This window comes from Paramormyrops kingsleyae, chromosome 12 (genome assembly GCF_048594095.1).
Source record: "Paramormyrops kingsleyae isolate MSU_618 chromosome 12, PKINGS_0.4, whole genome shotgun sequence".
Lineage (NCBI taxonomy): Eukaryota > Metazoa > Chordata > Actinopteri > Osteoglossiformes > Mormyridae > Paramormyrops > Paramormyrops kingsleyae.
Window position 1 is genome coordinate 15,744,610 of NC_132808.1, and position 18,121 is coordinate 15,762,730.

Below are 18,121 nucleotides of genomic sequence, written 5' to 3' on the forward strand. Positions count from 1 at the left end.
TGTTTACAGAAGACAAAAATAAGAAAAGAAAAGAAAACGTCTAACGTTCATTCTGAGGATTTTCAGTTTGATATGTGTTTCGCTTTACTTTTCGGAATTTCCTTTTCTCCGTACCGTAAGATCGAGTTAAATACCAGTTACGGGTTTGTAAGAAAATGACGTTCATCTTATTTCTTAGGTGTGATACAATTAACTGAAAGCTGTAATTGCACTGACATAGTTGTGGAGAGTATTAAACAAGCATCGTTTATTAGTAGTATTGACATATCTATCACATTATCGATCAGTAATGACATAATTGCCATGTCCATGATGTACAAAAACATCAACCACAGACAAGAAAAGCGTAAAAAGAAAAATGCATATATACAAAACAGTAGTGATGTTTCTACATATGTCTGTAAGGTTGTGCTATACAGAAGCTATCAACAACTTTGGAAATACAAAATTAAATGCTTCAAGCAACATTTTGTAATTACCATTAAATCTTTCAGAACTACATATTTCCAAAAATGGACAGTACTGTCCACATACATAACTGCTGAATAATAATGTAATAAATATTAAAAACGAGTTAAAAATATGTATGCAAAACAGCATTCATTTTACATTTGTGCAAGGGTTTGTGAGCTAATTAGTCAGATATCCAGGGTACAACATAAAGCAACAAAGCCCCCTAAACTGGCCGTTAACCGCTCAACACGAACTGTCAGTGTTACTACAGTAGCAGGACAATTAAACGTGGTTTTAAATCCACTTAATATCTTTCATTAACCCTGTCTAGCAAAGCTACCTCATCAGCTAATTCAAATTAACACAAATGACAGCTTGTGATACAGGCTATGGCAAGTCAATGCCACTTAACCACTTACATAAGTTTCATCACACATTATTCGTAATATCTTACTGGCCATACTCCCCCCCCCAGATTTCAACGTTTTCTCTGAATTGTAACCAGCCAACAAAATTATTAGGTTAGATGTGGGGAATGTCTAAAATGACAGGCTAAAAGGCTAGCTAGTATAAATAAGCATTCAGAATATTAATTGTGGAACACCATGTAACTATTTATTGTATTAAACACATCAGGGCCAATTCAGTTAAAACTGGAAAGTCGATGAATAAAGTAACTGCAGATGCATAAAGAACACAGAGATATTTTGATGCTTTTCCACACTGCTATTACCTTCACTGATAATTCCAGGTCATACCATGTGCTAAGGAATATTCACGAATATGAGATAATTATTTCAAATGAATACTAAGAGAACAAAATCTTGTCCAGTTCATATATTGTCTGGCTATGATCATCAGCAGTAATAACCATAATTTATTCCACAATGTTTTCTGAAGAAAAATGCCATTTACCACAATTCATTATCCAGTCATAAAAACTGAATTTACATAAACCTCCAATATTCAAAGCAGGGTTGTATTTACTCAGTTGAACTTATCATATTCCGAATCAATCATCCGTTAAATGCCACTTAATGGAGTTGTGTTAAAAATACTACCAAGCTTGATCTTTTTCCAGTTAATCAAAGGTTGTTCCATTGACAGTCATTGATGGGAATGTGAATTTTTGTATAAATTATTCTTCTCTACTATTGCTCTTACACACACACAGACAGACAGACAGAAAGACAGAAAGACACAGAGACAGACAGATGTTGAATGAGAGAGGCCTCTACAGGAATCAAAACAGTTAAAAAACAGAAGCCATTTCTTCAAACATACAAAATAACCAAAACTTAAAAGAATGACTGATTTATCAAGTTCAGTGCAACATTTATGTTCTTACTCATCCCAGGAATGACCCACTGCAAGATATACCCAAAGAAAAATACGCAAACAAGATTCTGATTAAGAAATGACAACAATCGATGACAACAATGGAACTACATATGTGCTGAATGTACACGTACAGAACTGCTGTGTAAACGGTGTGCTTTACAAACTCAGTGCGAGAACAGTGTGCTTGTGTGTAATGCAATGATCCCGCAGAAACTTCCCTGAAGGGTAACCTAGGTGTGCTGGGAAGATGGGAGACGTCATTAAGCACTGGATCAGCTGATCCGACGAAGCACCACAGTTACCAGTACAATACACAACAAAAACCAGACCCTTGACTTCAGCCCCATATATTAATAACAATAATAATCACCACTGTCAGTCTGCTGCTCAGCAGCTGTTAAAAGTAAGGGACAAGTACACTGGGTAGTATTTCACTGTGCACCGTGCAGTCAGTTAAACATCCAGGTAATGCCTATTTGAGTCAACTGCGCATGACGATAGCTGATGCAGGGCAGATACATGTTATACGCCAGATCCCGCAGATTCCCCCAGCGTGCAGATGTCACAGTCACAGTGAGGAGACGAGTTGCATGGTAGGATGGAACTGGGGTCTTCAGCCCGAGGCTGCTGGGGGTTGGGGAGGGAGGGGCCCCCCGGCCGGCACACGGGCCCCAGGGCCGCGGCCCCTCGGGCGGGGTGTGGGGAGGGAGCGACACGCTACCTTCGTGCTGCCATGCCGGGCTCCCGTGACCTGGCCTCCCACCTCACCTACGAGAAACCCTGCAGGGGCTGGCTGACCCGCATGCAGGCCCAGTAAAGGCCGCGGCCCAGGCTCAGCACCACCAGCAGGACCAGGGCGGCCCAAGATACATAAATACCCCTGTAAATCTGGGCGTGATTCCAGGTACCAGCCTGAAAAATAACAAAGACAAAAAAAGAAATGAAGATGCTGTTTCCCCAACTGCTTTTCAGAGTTAGAGTTGTCTACGCTCACTGCACAGATGCGACATAAGCTTAGAGCACAATCAACGGTGTACAGAACCAGCTACAGTATAACCCCCCCCCCCCCCACCAATAAACTTAATTAAAATTGTTTAATCGAACTATTAATTAAGACATAACTTCCCTAAATTAGGTTTTCGGGAATCATTGCAAAAAAACAGTTTTAATGCAAGCTCCGAAACAGTATACATTTATTATAAAAATGCAGTATCCAGGGTGTTGTGTGCACGTTGGCAGCGTGAGGTGTGAAATGAATGTCTGTCGCAAGCGGCAGTGTGAACACAAAGTCAGTGCTGAGGAGTGCAGTGTAGCGGCGTGTGGTGTGAAATGGTTGTGTGTGGCAAGCGGCAGTGTGAACACAAAGTCAGTGCTGAAGAGTGTGCAGTGTAGGGGCGTGTGGTGTGAAATGATTGTGTGTGGCAAGCGGCAGTGTGAACACAAAGTCAGTGCTGAAGAGTGTGCAGTGTAGCGGCGTGTGGTGTGAAATGATTGTGTGTGGCAAGCGGCAGTGTGAACACAAAGTCAGTGCTGAAGAGTGTGCAGTGTAGGGGCGTGTGGTGTGAAATGATTGTGTGTAGCAAGCGGCAGTGTGAACACAAAGTCAGTGCTGAAGAGTGTGCAGTGTAGGGGCGTGTGGTGTGAAATGGTTGTGTGTGGCAAGCGGCAGTGTGAACACAAAGTCAGTGCTAAGGAGTGTGCAGTGTAGCAGAGTGACATCAGCACTCTCACCACCAGGCCAGCAGTGAGGACACTGAAGAGCAAACACAACAGGAAACACCACAGGCTCCGTCTCCGGGGATACCTTCGGCCAATCGAAGAGCTGCAACAAAGGGGAAAAAGATAATCATAAAAAGATATTGTTTTACACCTAATATTATATGTTAAATTCTTGGCTTACTTTAGCAACCGAAACCTTGTTAATTATTTAATTTTTTTCAGCAACGTGAAACATTCTGTCGTCAGTGGAACCTGGCTGGACTGATTCTTGGGACCTGCGGCCCTCGTATGATCCCAAGCTGACCTTTGACCTGGGGGGTCCACACCCTGACATTATCCGCTCCAATGTCTTTTCTTAGTTACAAGGTGCTAAGAACCATCTCTGATAGCTCCCACATCATTTCTTTAAGTCATGGTCTTTACTTTCAGAATACAGGAAATAAAAGGAAAATACACTATACACAAAAGCACCACATTACTTTTATGGACCGAACACTTTTGCCCGAAGTGAGATACAAGTGAAGAAAGCTTGCAATCAGAGAGCTGGGTCAGTCAGCCTCCGGAGAAAGGCCTCGCTCAAGGGCCCGATGGTGATGCTTATTCTAGGATTCAAGCCATCAACCTCACCGACACATACTCAGATTCCTACCCTACTGCACTATGCACCATTCCAACAGATTTTATTTAGTAAAACCCTTCACACCCAAGCCATGCAATTTATAGCAGAACTACATGCCTAAACGAACACACATCGTTTCCAACTCGACAAATCTTACGTTATCCACAGAAAACTCATACGAAGCCTTAGACAGACAGACAGAGACAGAGCACAATCCATATCGCAGCTACTCCAGGTTATGTCAAAATCACCATAAGCCTTCATCTTCTCAGATGCCACCCATAGCTAAATTCCGGAACTCCAGCTGAAAGTGAAGCCCAGTGGAATGGTCAAACCCGGGAATCAAGTAACACACAGAGACACTTACACCTTCCTGCAGTGAGGACATCTGGCGAGAGTCTTATCTGTAAATTCCGTCCACTGAAACACAGGAAACGTGTCATTAGCAGGTCACTAGTGTTTCATCATAATGACTTTGGTTACATTGATTTAGATGCCATATGCCAGTGAGGATCACAAAAAAATTGAACAAAGACAGTCTGTCTGCAGACAGAAGATCATGACAACTGCTCCTACCAAGAAAGTGCTGCTGCAGTGTCCACAGGTGACCCGTACCCCCGCTGGCTGGGGGTCAGGACTCGACGGGCCCGGATGCACAGGACCCAAATTTATTACCCTCTTACTGCAATAAAAGAGCAACAAGAAGCAAACTAAGCCTGGATCAGTTAGCCAAGCCAATCCAGCTATAGCTGCTACAGAGGACCAATGAGCTACAAGCAGTGCAACACATGGCTTCTCAGTACATGGCTTATCCTGGCCTGTTTGAGTTCGGCTCAAGTTTTAAAGCTACACCAGCAAACAAAGCCAGACTCACGGAGAAAGCCAGGTGGTATCTAAAGTGAGATTAAAAATAAATAAGATAAAGGCATAAACAACAATAAAAAAAGGTTATTAACAATAGTTATGTATGTTTTATACAATAGGCTTTGGATTTTGACAAATGCACAGGAACACATAATTTAAGTCGTTTACTGATCAGAACATTTAACTAATGGGATTAAAAGAAAATTCAATCAATTTTGCTTTATCGAAAGGAATTTGGTATGAAAGCCGTAAAGAGGTCCCCACCTATTAGTAAAAATGTGTTTGTGTGTACAGTGTGATATATTTCACTTGATGTAATCAGTCATTTCCCAGGAACTTTTGAAGTTAATTATTGCCATATTACCAACAACCAGGTTGATTTCAGAAAGTTTTTTTTTAAGATCAGTTTTGTGTCCAGCCCGCAGTTTTGCATTGTCTTGTGTTTTTGCTTATTAAGTATTAAGACCCTCGCCCTGTCAATGCCGTTATATGCTATGCCGTGGTCCTGGGGAACACTATTTCCTGTCACTGTATACGTGTATATGCCGTGGTCCTGGGGAATACTACTTCCTGTCACTGTATACGTGTATATGCCGTGGTCCTGGGGAACACTACTTCCTGTCACTGTATACGTGTATATGACGTGGTCCTAGGGAACACTATTTCCTGTCACTGTATACGTGTATATGCCGTGGTCCTGGGGAACACTACTTCCTGTCACTGTATACGTGTATATGACGTGGTCCTAGGGAACACTATTTCCTGTCACTGTATACGTGTATATGCCGTGGTCCTGGAGAACACTATTTCCTGTCACTGTATACGTGTATATGACGTGGTCCTAGGGAACACTATTTCCTGTCACTGTATACGTGTATATGCCGTGGTCCTGGAGAACACTATTTCCTGTCACTGTATACGTGTATATGACGTGGTCCTAGGGAACACTATTTCCTGTCACTGTATACGTGTATATGCCGTGGTCCTGGAGAACACTATTTCCTGTCACTGTATACGTGTATATGCCGTGGTCCTGGGGAACACTACTTCCTGTCACCGTATACGTGTATATGACGTGGTCCTGGGGAACACTATTTCCTGTCACCGTATACGTGTATATGACGTGGTCCTGGGGAACACTATTTCCTGTCACCGTATACGTGTATATGACGTGGTCCTGGGGAACACTACTTCCTGTCACCGTATACGTGTATATGACGTGGTCCTGGGGAACACTATTTCCTGTCACCGTATACGTGTATATGCCGTGGTCCTGGAGAACACTATTTCCTGTCACTGTATACGTGTATATGCCGTGGTCCTGGGGAACACTACTTCTTGTCACTGTATACGTGTATATGCCGTGGTCCTGGGGAACACTACTTCCTGTCACCGTATACGTGTATATGACGTGGTCCTGGGGAACACTATTTCCTGTCACCGTATACGTGTATATGACGTGGTCCTGGGGAACACTATTTCCTGTCACTGTATACGTGTATATGCCGTGGTCCTGGGGAGCACTACTTCCTGTCACTGTATACGTGTATATGACGTGGTCCTGGGGAACATTATTTCCAAGGTGGTGGTGAAAGTGGTATCAAGAACGGAGTACCTCTCTATCACCACTGTCTGCCTGCTCATTACTACTCATAACTCTGGCCTAGGAGTCGTAGTTACCAAGAATTACAAATTTTTTCAATTGTTGGGTGGTCAGTTTTTGAAGACGCCAGTATTTGAAGACAGGAGTCCGAGGCTCTAAAAATGATACAAGTCTTCTGCTGTTCACAGTCAGTGAAGTCCAGTGCTAACAAAACAGCTCAGTTCTTCCCTGTAAAAATAAAGTTTTCCACTGGTATAAGAATAATAAAAAGCTGTCAATTAACCAGAACAGTGAATATCAACTACAGAACCATCTATATATAGCGGGAAATGGGATAGAAAACTTTCCCTGAAGTCCAAAAACTGCTGATAATAAGTATTTGGGTGAATCTGAGAAGCTTTGTTATTAGTCACACACAGGAAGATATTTAACTTCATTAGACTGCAGTAAGTAATGCTGCACAAGTCTGTCTGGTTCAGAATGATTAGGCTGATGTAGAGGTTTTCTAGATGAGGTCTGATCTGTAGTGCAAAAGGTCAAAAGCACATAGGTCTGGTTCTCGTACAGGTTTGAACATAAAGATGGAAGAGCGCAGCGTGAGCTGGCCTGCATCCAGATTCCGTCTAGAGATTGCTCGCTTATTGCAGGGCTGGGTTTAAGCATCTGTTCTCAGATGAGGGTTCATTTACTTCCACATACAAACTTTGAAAAGGGGAAGTTCTGAATGCCCCAAAGGCAAGACGTATGCCTGGATGATGAACAGTATCTAATATCTTTAAGTGTGGCCTCCTAGCAGAGCCATAAAATATTCTCCCAATCCAATTGAGAACGATTCAGAACTCTGAACAAGAAAGTAGTGAACTCTCTGTACCCCGTAGGGATTTTGCGAGGACCTTCATAAGATCTACAACTTTTATATATTTCCTCTTCAAATTCTTGACATGGAATAAAATATATTATCTATTATTGAAGATAAGAACAAGGATCTCAACCTCCTTTGCTACTTTGATGCGGTCTACATGATGGGGGCATAATGAACAAAAATGTGTACAGACAGATTTTGTCTTAGATCATTTTAATCCATTTAACTACTGAACAGATGTGGATCTTGTTCATAATTACGTGCAGTTTCCATTCAACCCTATTCTAGCTTTTGCCTTTGCGGAAGATGCAGACTTCATCTATATAAATGTATACTTGTTAAAACTTGTGTTTACTAACCAGAGACACTGCAGTATCTACAACATTCAGTGTGAAGGTGGCAAACATGTCGCATGTGAACTGAGGGCATGCATTGCGTATGTGTGGGGAATGTGGAGGAATAGTGACTAATAGGTGTTTGTTCTGGCATATGGTTTGAGCAAACAACGTGTTAGACGTGCGAGTTTTATTAGGGATCATCGTGTCTCTTACCAGTATGGCCGAGGACAGGCGATCCGCTGTGAAGTAACCTTACAGATAAGCAGGCAGTTGCATGGACAACGGACATACTTCTTCCCCGCTGGAGCGTTTTTAATGGGCTGGATACCAGGGGAGGAGGGGGGGGGACGACAATGGAAGAGATTAAGTGAAAGATGGAGAAAAAGGGGAAGATGGTGGAGACGAAACAGAGGGCCCAAATAGCAGGAAAGGGAGAGAGGATGTGAACAAAACAGCAAAAGAGAACATAAACAATCATGCACAAGCTGAATGTAACAAAACAAGGGGATTCAAAGAAACCTAACCATGTGTTTACAAGTAATCTATCAGTTTTTCTTTGACTGGTATGAGACACAGAGTGGGGTCATAACTGAAGGGTACTGGGCTGTGCTGCAATGATCTTAAACAGAAACAAACTGACCAAACATGTGCTAATAAAACAGCCTTAATAAAACACAACGGTCTCACACAAAGGTGAGTTCATGCATCATTTAGCAGTATTCCTTCTAGAAATTCTGAGCTATTCACCTGCATGTTTGAGTGAGCATAATGTACTGCAAGCCTGTGTATAAGGAATGCAAGTCTACAGATTTTAGCCATATTATGAAAAAATGCCATATTTTCTTTCAGTTTTATTCAATGCGATTCTGCATAAAATAAAGTGCAAATTATTTGGTTTTGTTTTGGGGATTTCAGGATTCAGGTCATTAATTACAGTGAAATAGGTAAGAAAAGAAAGCGCACAACGCAGGAACACAAACAAGCCTGTGTGTGTGTGTGTGTGTGTGCACAAGAGGGAGTGTATGTGTATCCGGGGGGCGTGGCATTCTGTTCGCACCGTGGCCTCATTGCAGACTCCACACTTGACCACGTGCTGGTGTATCTTGCCCTCCACGCTAATGAGGCTCTGACACACCCTGCAGCTGATCATAGGGGCATTGCTGCTCTCGGGGGATGCGATAGGGGAGTACTGCGGAGGGTCATCCTGGGGCAAAAGTGGGGGCTGGCTGGCGTTGGAGAAACCAGCGAAGCCTCAGAGAGAGAAGAGAGAGAGTGTTCATAGACACACTGACGGACCAGAAAGTACAGTAGACTAGGGCTGCACGATATCACATCGCAATATACTCGCGATTATATGGCGCATGCGCAATAATCACCAGGGCTTTTCACGACGGGCAAAACATTTGTCCGTACGCCAGCATTTCAGTACTATGCAGACGTTTACTTATGCCCACAATTTAGTAAGCAGATTAGTAGCGAGCTTAAAATATTAGTCAGCTGTACATATTCGGCATATCCTTATATTTAATAAACATGTGGGACTTTAAATTACAAAAAGGGCTGCCACAACACCGTCTGTTTTATCGAAAGATGCTACGGCTGCTGAGCTGTCCCTTTCTTCAACGCCATTTTCGTGCCACATCGCTTCCATGATATACCAAAATAGTAGCATGTAGCGCTCCACTAAATGACTTTAGTAAGCATAAGGATACACTGAATTTATACAGATTACTAACTCATGAGCGTCACAATATACATCTCATTGATATTTTAGGCATACTACTACACATCTTCTTATTGCGGCCTTAAGTAAACCGAAAAGCTGGTATCCGGACAAATGTTTCGCCCGTTATCTAAAGCCCTGGTGATTATTGCGCATTGCGAGTATGTGATATCATGCAGTAGACTAATACTACCAAGTTAAAGTATGTATAGTACACTAACACTGGCAAGAACGACAGTGCACAACAAATACAAACTAACCTCTGTACTAAAGAAGAAATCACAATATATAACAAGGGCATAGATTTGGTTTCAACAGGGGCCCTAAAATATTTGGAACTGGATTGGTCTGGATTGGGAGCCGAATATCTTGTGCTTTTAGGCGGCCCAAAATCTCTAGGGGTGTCCTTATTGGTAGGGATATGTTTTTACCAATCATACCGAAATCTATGTCCTTGATATATGCTAACTCTCTGGATATTACTGCATTTTGATAGCGCTTACAGAGATGATTTGTATAAGATAAAGCAACAAACAATTTTACACTGGCAAAGAAGGGCAGAGAGATGCACACTGGCGGTATAGACAGGGAGAATTCATTCGATTTATTCCATTATTATTACAAATATCACAGGTATACAAGAGGTCTGTATACAAGAGGTCTTCATACATGGTGAGTTTATCAAAATGATGCAAGGGCTATCAAACTGATGTTTAATGAATCATTTTTAGTGATGCACCGATAAGAAAATCGGCTGTCACTATCGGCCAAAAATTATTTTAAAAAACTGACATCGATACTGATTGTTTGGGAAGTTCTGCTTAAATAAGTTTAAAGGGACACTCCACCCAAATAAATTAAAATAAATAAATTACATTCCAAAAACATGAAAAAGTATTTTTAGTGAGAAAACAACTCATTCCCAGAGCACTATATTTTATAACTGTATACATCTTATATATGTATAACATTTATAACAAAGGGTTGATCATCAAGTGTGATAAAACACATTTTCGGAGTAATATCTTTTGAATTTACACTGTCTGCACTTCATTTTATTTTGCTATCAAACGCTTGCGTTACTGACTACCCTTATTGGGCAGTATTGTAGCCCTCTTTATTGGAAGGAAGTTGTTTTTCAGAAACGCTTCATACTCTTCACTGTCTCGCCTTAAGGTGAACAATCAAATTTGTTGAGTTGAAATTTTATTTTTATTTTTTAGCAAATCCTTAGATCTAGTGAAATTTTAGCAGAACAATGCTTACACAATACATTCATATAATAACGTTAAAATAATTCCACACCGCTATTGGAAAGCAATATGGATCACCATTTTAAAGGGAATTATCCGCGGTATATATCAGCCCATTTTAACCGTGGGCTGATGGCTGATTGTTGCTGTATCGGCCGATCTCAATCAGACAACTGCCAGACATTGTGGGTGTTTCAACAGAGAAATATGTAAACTGTGTCGGATTCTGGCCGTCCGGGACTAGGGATCCCTGCATTAGTTTAATACTTGCATTTACAACGGGATCTTAAATCTGATTTTCGCTTTTTTAATGTACAGCTCCTGACTAGTACCAGATAATTATAATTTAACACCTAACCACGGTCAGACAGCCGGCTCATTCTGGATGATATTATGTTAATACCCATGCCTGTGAATAATCCTGTGCAGGATTCTGAGCTTTAGGTGTTCTGGCCCACAATCCGCATTCAGCAATTTCAACAGCGGTCTCCCCTTAAACAGTATCAGTCTACACTATCCTACACACATACCCTGCAAAAGAAATACCAGCATATTCACAGTCATTATCCAAAACTCTAGTAGTATAAAGCGTACACATACTATAACTAGTTGATGTAAGTGGTCATTACTGTGACTTAGTACTCAGAGTGAGTAACTCTTCCGTTTGAGTAATGAGGCAATAAGGTTCAGCATGCAGCTCAGCCTAAAGGCGCTTTGCAGCAAGTCCTTTAAGAATGTGCTATGTGAAATCAAATACAGGGGGTTACTTTTAAGAATATGTGTCTGTGTGAACAATAAGAATCCCACTAATAACCTAAGATTTAACGTGTTGCATGTGTTAAGAGAGCGAAAAAAAATGTGCAGGAGTTTAAAGGAGCCGTAGGGGAAAGGGAGGGTTTGTTTTTGGAAAACGCAATGTTTGGTTGCTCTGTTAACGGTTATACTGGATGATATTTATTTTCCTGGGGCAAGACAAATACAGGTAACACTCAGGAATTCAGTAGCGATGAATCAATGATGAAACTAAGCGTACTACTCTGAAACCCGTTAAACAAGCTCGGATGAAAACTGATATCGCTCTAATACTCGAAAATAGCTGGTCTTCCGTATAAAACTTAAAAAAAAAAAACTACTGAAAAACACGAGAAAGTTCTGGTCCTGTATCTGCGTACCAGCACAGGGACTGCACTGCAACCGCAGAATTGACTTTTTAAAGGACATTAATTGCACATCTGCACACGAATCCTACATCTAAATGCCAATCAAGCCATAAGAGCTATCGTGCAATACGAAGCTGTCTACTGACAGACACGATCTGCAACTAGATTTTCTGATACTGTTACAGTATAGAAGGCCCATAGTGGGGATATATTCATACCTCACGAAGCGTACATCCTTACCAGATAGTGCTGTCAACCTGCTGCGTAGAATCAAAACAAATTGAATACATGAACAGCTTCTCTGTGATACACCCCTGAGTTTACAAAATAGCAAGTGGCTCGTTTTGTGACGTTTTGCGCAGTTAGCTACTCACTTTGCGGTTTGGACGGCACGCTGAAAGGTGCGATTCCCGGTAAGGCTCCACCATTACTACCTTCCCCCGGATCGGAAAGTAATGGAGACCGCTCACCGTCTGCCATACCGAAGGCACGGGAAGGGGGTCAGAAACAGAAAAAGCGGTGAGGTGACAGCCGGCGGCACTGGTCGATCTGACACGGTAAGTCAGCCACGGTAAGTCCAGAAAGGATTTAACCAAGGAGAATCATATGACCCACAGTGCGCATGCACAGTGCAGGAACAGGAAGAAGCGGCGAACCTGACATTTCAAAATAAAAGTCAGGGACTTGCAATATTTTAAAGTAGTACTGCTTTAGTCATTGTCACCAACTCATTTGTTTCCTTCTAACCATTGCAGTTTACTGTAAATAAGTAGTGATTTTTAAAACATAGGTGTTTTTTGTGATTGTATACTTTGTTGTATGTTTATGGTTATTGTACTTTAATGGATTTTTCTAAATATTCAGTATGTGTTTTTGTAATTTACATCCAAATTACCCTTATCAGCAGAGATCCTCATTAAGTAGTAGAGATGGTCAACTGTTTATCCTGATCTTAGATGGCAATGATCGTTTTTTTGTGACCTTATCGCAGCCATTTAGAAAATAACAACGGAAATTATTCACTCCCCTGAAGATTCTGTATTGGTTATACAATTGGATGGTTACATGCAAATTAGACCAGATCATAATATGCTAGCATATATCCCAAGCAAGGAGCTGATCAATAACCAAATCATATTGACTGTATAATGTTCTAAGGATTAGGAGCTTCACAGCAACATCAAGGTACATCCCTACCGAGGCTCCGTCCCCAGGAAAATAAAGACTGGAATCAAAAGGGAAATAACCATTTACTTAAGATTAAATATTTAAATTTTACAACTCACACTTAAAATGAAATAATATCACATTCCCTCATTATCCTTTTAAACTCATAAATATATAAATCCCTGTATCTGTTAAACAGCAGCAAACAGCAATATTTTAACAAAATGGGAACAAAATATAGCCCACAATGATATAATACTTGTGTAGCAGTAAACTTGTAAGCAAGTTGTATTGTTAGAAAATACATAATTATGTACAGGTAACCCACAGATAGTAAGAGCAATTAAATATGATCAAAAGGTAGCAAATTGGTGAGACATATTAAGTAAATTTGCAGAAAAAACTATACTGCATTTTGCTTTAAAAAAAAAAGTAGAAACAGCAGTTCAACCCAAATGCAACATTAGTATGCATATACTTCAGTCCATAAATACTGCACTCTAGTGGTCATTTAAGGGCAGTGATCCCACGTGGGACCAGGTTACGTAATCAGTACTGTAAACTGTCGATTTGTGCAGAGGACAGGATCGTGGGCAAGGTCGTGCAAAGAGGGCAATGAGTAGTGCATGGAGAAATGTAGGACACTTAAAAAATAGATAAATAAATAATGGAGGTGTGATTAAAACAAGAGACAACTCATTATCATCATCATAAACCCCAGTCCTGACCATCCAGCGACTTAGACGTCATAGTCTGGTACGGCTGAGTAGCTAATTCCCCCAGCAGAGGGAGGACTGGAGTGGAGAGGGAACAGCCAGCACCACACTGACCCTAGATCAGAATCAGGAGAGAGAGACAAAGAAGCGATACAGTCTTAAAAATTACTGCTGTAATAGACATGAACACTGAACACATACAATCAAACACTGACTGCTACAAAAAAGACCATTTAAATACCTAAACAAGAACAATATACCTATCCAGACACACACCATTACACCAGTCAAGCGTGCTGTATGAAAACTTTATAGACATCCACTTTCTACAAATTTAGACCTACTGAACACATGAAAATAATGTACATATAAGATAACATAAACGCAAAATGGTTGAATATTCACCTCTTCCAAAAACCTCCCTGAGAAGTGCAATTTTTGGTTTGCGAGTGTGTGTTGTGTGTGTGTGCTGAGAGTTAGATGTCTTGTCCTTCATGAGTCTGTTCCTCATCTGTTCAATTGGCGTTTCATCTGTTATTATGGACACCAACTAGAGGCAGAAAGAAAGACAGTCTGTATATAAAGATACTAGTACAATTGGGGAAGCCATAGGAAAAGCCTGGTCTGAAGTACTTGCTTATGGGAGTTTTAATTATACAAAAATGTTCTGAGGGGAGAATGAAAAATTATTGAGAGAGATAACCAATCAAATTGGTAAGGAGGTGGTTCCAAGCAAGTTCAAGAGCTGGCATTGGTTAGTGCTGCCTCCTCTATCTGCATGGACCCATCTCCTCAACAATCTGATTGCTTACTCCTCTGAATCAATTATTTTTCATTCTGCTCTCAGAACATTTCTGTGTAAAACTCCCACGAGCAAAGTAGTCATCAATATCAATATCAATAGCCAAGAGTAGTTCAAGAGCCGCAGAAATTGACACTGCAGAAACAGCATCCCCTATCTGTAGTAAGCAGCAGTGACACAGGGTGACTTGGTTTAGCCCAGGTGTGTCAAACTCCAGTCCTAGGGGGCCGGAGCCCTGTGTAGCTTAGCTCAAATGATTTAGCTTATGAGCTCTGTGGTAATTAGCATAAGGAGTTGAATCAGGTGTGTTAAATGAGGGTAAACCAAAAACTGTGCAGGGCTCCAGCCCCCCAGGACTGGAATTTGACACCCCTGGTTTAGCCTTATACATCCAAACATAGCTATTCAGGAGGACCGGGTACCTGATCATAAAAGATGACTGTGACGAACACTCCAAACAAAACAGACTCCACAAGTAGGATGATATAGTGTGCTCTGAGAAAGGAGGAGAGCACAATTAGTATTAAACAGACACAGAAGAACAAGAGTCCACTTGGCTTCACTGAGACGGAAACACTGCCCCCCCCCCCCCCCAATCAGATTTACTCACATGATCAAGTGTTTGCTGGGAGCTTCCTCCCCATCTCTGTCCCTTTCTCCATCTCCACCTCTCTCACTCCTTATTCGCCAGATCCACGCTGTTACCACCAGGGCAATGGAATACAGACTGGCCAGTCCTGGCAGACAGTCACAAAGTCTGAGTGTACGTCATTAACAGAGTGGATTAAAAAAAAGGAAGAAAAAGCACTGTTTGTAGAGAGGTGACATAATGATACAAACAGCAATATTAGCATAACATACAGTGGCAATAACGATGATTGCCTGTTGCGTACAATATTAAGGAGCCACAAGAGATTATTTATGTTACAGGAAAATTGGGTGATAAGTTAATTATAACCATATTTTAAAGTTTCAGACTGTATGTGTTCCAAGCAGTGCTGCAGCAAGAATCACGTGAAATACTGTTTTAACACAAGAAAACTTGTAAACCCTGTTAGTATGACTGCAGCTTGCCGTTACCAGTGTAGAAGAGAAACTGGATGAAGTACTTCTGGTTCAGCTCTCCCACACAGTTATTGATCCTGAAACAGATGTAGGCAGAAGCACACACAAGCTCAATAACAAATTAAACCAGGAAGAGCAGTCGGAAAGCTCACAAAGTGAAATATCACATGCTTTTACAGAAATGCATACGCCTGGTGTGTGGCAATGACAATAAGGAAATGCAGCATTGGAGGAAGTATGACCAGATGTAGCTACAGATGAGGAAGGCAGGTCAAAACAAATGAACACAGACAGCACAGACTAACCAGGGGCAGTGGTGATCCATGCGACGAATGCAGCGTTGACAGACCCTGCAATGGTGAGCGCGAGGTGGGCGGTAAGTTTCACATCTGCTGCAAATTGTCCATCCCTCACAGCCCTGGAAGAGAGCATTATTACTGATCTTCAGCCAGCCTGGATTCATGAAGACATCACTCAGCCAGGGCGGACCGAACATCGAATATTCAAGTACAGTCTAATCGAAATCAACATCTGCCAAAGACTATCGGCAGTGATTAGAGGTAGGACAACACCTGGAGCAGAGACGGCGAACAGAGGAGGATAGACGAGACTCACCCTGTCATTTTTGCGTGAAGACTGTGACCTGAGATCAGAGAAGTCTATTGCTGTGTCTGGCAGTGGAACCATACCTAGCAAGGGAAATTACAGTGTTATCGATGGGGCAGGAGACCAACGGGAGACATGATGAGTGCATGTGGGTACAGACAGGGTGTAGGACTATTGTTAAGCACTTATGGGGCAACGCAGTTAGGCTGTCATTAAACATTCGGGCTATGGAGTTACACAGGCTATTATCAGACATAGCATCACAACAACACATGCGGGTATTAATTAAAGGAGAATCCATCAATGCAAAGATTAGGTTACCAGAGCTTAAGCGATAACAATGCAAAGGCTGCAGAGGTGTGTGCAGTTAAGGCTTGTCCCCAGGCGTACTGACCTGGGTCAGAGAAGACAGCCTTGGAGTGACAGGCAAGCAGCAGCAATAGAATGACATTGAACACTGTGCCATGGAACGAACACCATACACTTCAACAGAGAGAGACACAAAAGAAATACGATTTTACTTCCAAGATCATTTCCATTGATACCCTTCCAATTGTGTAATACATCTACCTCTTATTAAATGGTATGAAACATGGATAGTAGTTCAATTTTTAATCCGTATAGAACACACCATAACCGCTTACTGAAAAATCAACATGAAAGAAATTTAGCTCTAGTCATATTTAACAGAAAGCCAATCCACTGCAGGGCATTCAGGCACACCTCCTGAACACTGGGTTTTGTGAGAAGATTAGAGAACCTGCAGGAAATCCGCACGAATACTAAGAGAATGTGTCAAGTGTCACAGTGAGCCAGTAACCCTGGAGGAGCAAGACAAGCCTGGTACAACTGTGACAATAAAACGCTCTCAAATAAACATTTTCATCAAAATGCATGCTAGTGTACTAGCTAAACTGCTTGCAAATAGTTTTCTAATTATGAACTATTAAGCCGTTTTAGAATAATATATAGTAGGTATGTGCTGAAACATAATCATGGTTTGAAAGGCCGTTGAAAACCGTTCAAACTATTAACACATGCTACTCACACATAAAATACGAATAATACACGGATAAGGAAAAATAGACTTTCATGAAGACACTTCATTCATAATTCAGTAACAACGAATGTCGTTCTATAGAACTGATACTCACATAAAGACTTGCCAATTCGTGTCTTTCAATGGTGCTGATACCAAAAATTCTAACTATGATCCTTGATTGAAAGGGGGGGAAAATACGCCACATACATATCGTGTGATTCTTGCACAGAAACGTCGCCTTAGCGCCAGGAGCAGAAGTGAGATCACGGCTGCACGAAGCGGATTAAGCAGCAGCCCGACGCCAGAGATCACGGCATATGCTAAAAAACACTCACCTTCCAGAATAGGCTGGGATCAGGACGTACTGTACAACCACATAATCGGCATAAAAAACGCTGAAATAAGTCAAAATCAAGCAGATAAAACCACAAGGATCTCGCCGACAGCGAACAGAAGCCATCTTTCAAAGAGCAGATTCTCTTCCGGGTTACGTCACAACACGAAGTTGACGTGTAGGATTTATTCTATCCAGTGAACAGGATTTTAGATACATTACAAACTTAACTTTCTGACTTTTCAGTAAGTGGTGTTTTTTTCATAAGTGGTAACCTTATTTTCAGTTCCAGGTAAACTAATAGTCCCTCCTGGCAATTTTGAAAAGTTCCCGTTTCAGAACTTCTGCATGCAATCCTTCAGCATATACAATTCATCCGACTGTCACCTGTCATCATGACTGCAGCAGCAGGATGTGGAGGAATATGCAAACGTGTTGTGCTTACACTTCCGGA

The 18,121-nt window shown here is 41.5% G+C and overlaps 2 protein-coding genes across 2 annotated transcripts; both read right to left on the reverse strand.

Annotated features, from left to right (window-relative positions):
* Positions 1 to 220: 220 nt before the first annotated feature.
* On the reverse strand, positions 221 to 13,045 carry LOC111845350 (type I phosphatidylinositol 4,5-bisphosphate 4-phosphatase-A-like). The gene is made up of 7 exons (XM_023814706.2): positions 12,310 to 13,045; positions 8,857 to 9,050; positions 8,013 to 8,119; positions 4,709 to 4,814; positions 4,500 to 4,552; positions 3,526 to 3,616; positions 221 to 2,706 (listed from the first exon to the last, which is right to left on the reverse strand). Exons 1-7 carry the CDS (start codon positions 12,413 to 12,415, stop codon positions 2,563 to 2,565), a joined length of 801 nt encoding a protein of 266 aa, XP_023670474.1. The 5' UTR covers positions 12,416 to 13,045; the 3' UTR covers positions 221 to 2,562.
* A 121-nt stretch (positions 13,046 to 13,166) lies between these two features.
* On the reverse strand, positions 13,167 to 18,039 carry LOC111845349 (palmitoyltransferase ZDHHC3). The gene is made up of 9 exons (XM_023814705.2): positions 17,669 to 18,039; positions 16,686 to 16,774; positions 16,301 to 16,374; positions 15,991 to 16,103; positions 15,701 to 15,762; positions 15,231 to 15,357; positions 15,043 to 15,115; positions 14,224 to 14,368; positions 13,167 to 13,933 (listed from the first exon to the last, which is right to left on the reverse strand). The coding sequence occupies exons 1-9, from the start codon at positions 17,791 to 17,793 to the stop codon at positions 13,842 to 13,844; spliced, it is 900 nt and encodes a 299-aa protein (XP_023670473.1). The 5' UTR covers positions 17,794 to 18,039; the 3' UTR covers positions 13,167 to 13,841.
* Between the last annotated feature and the right edge of the window lie 82 nt (positions 18,040 to 18,121).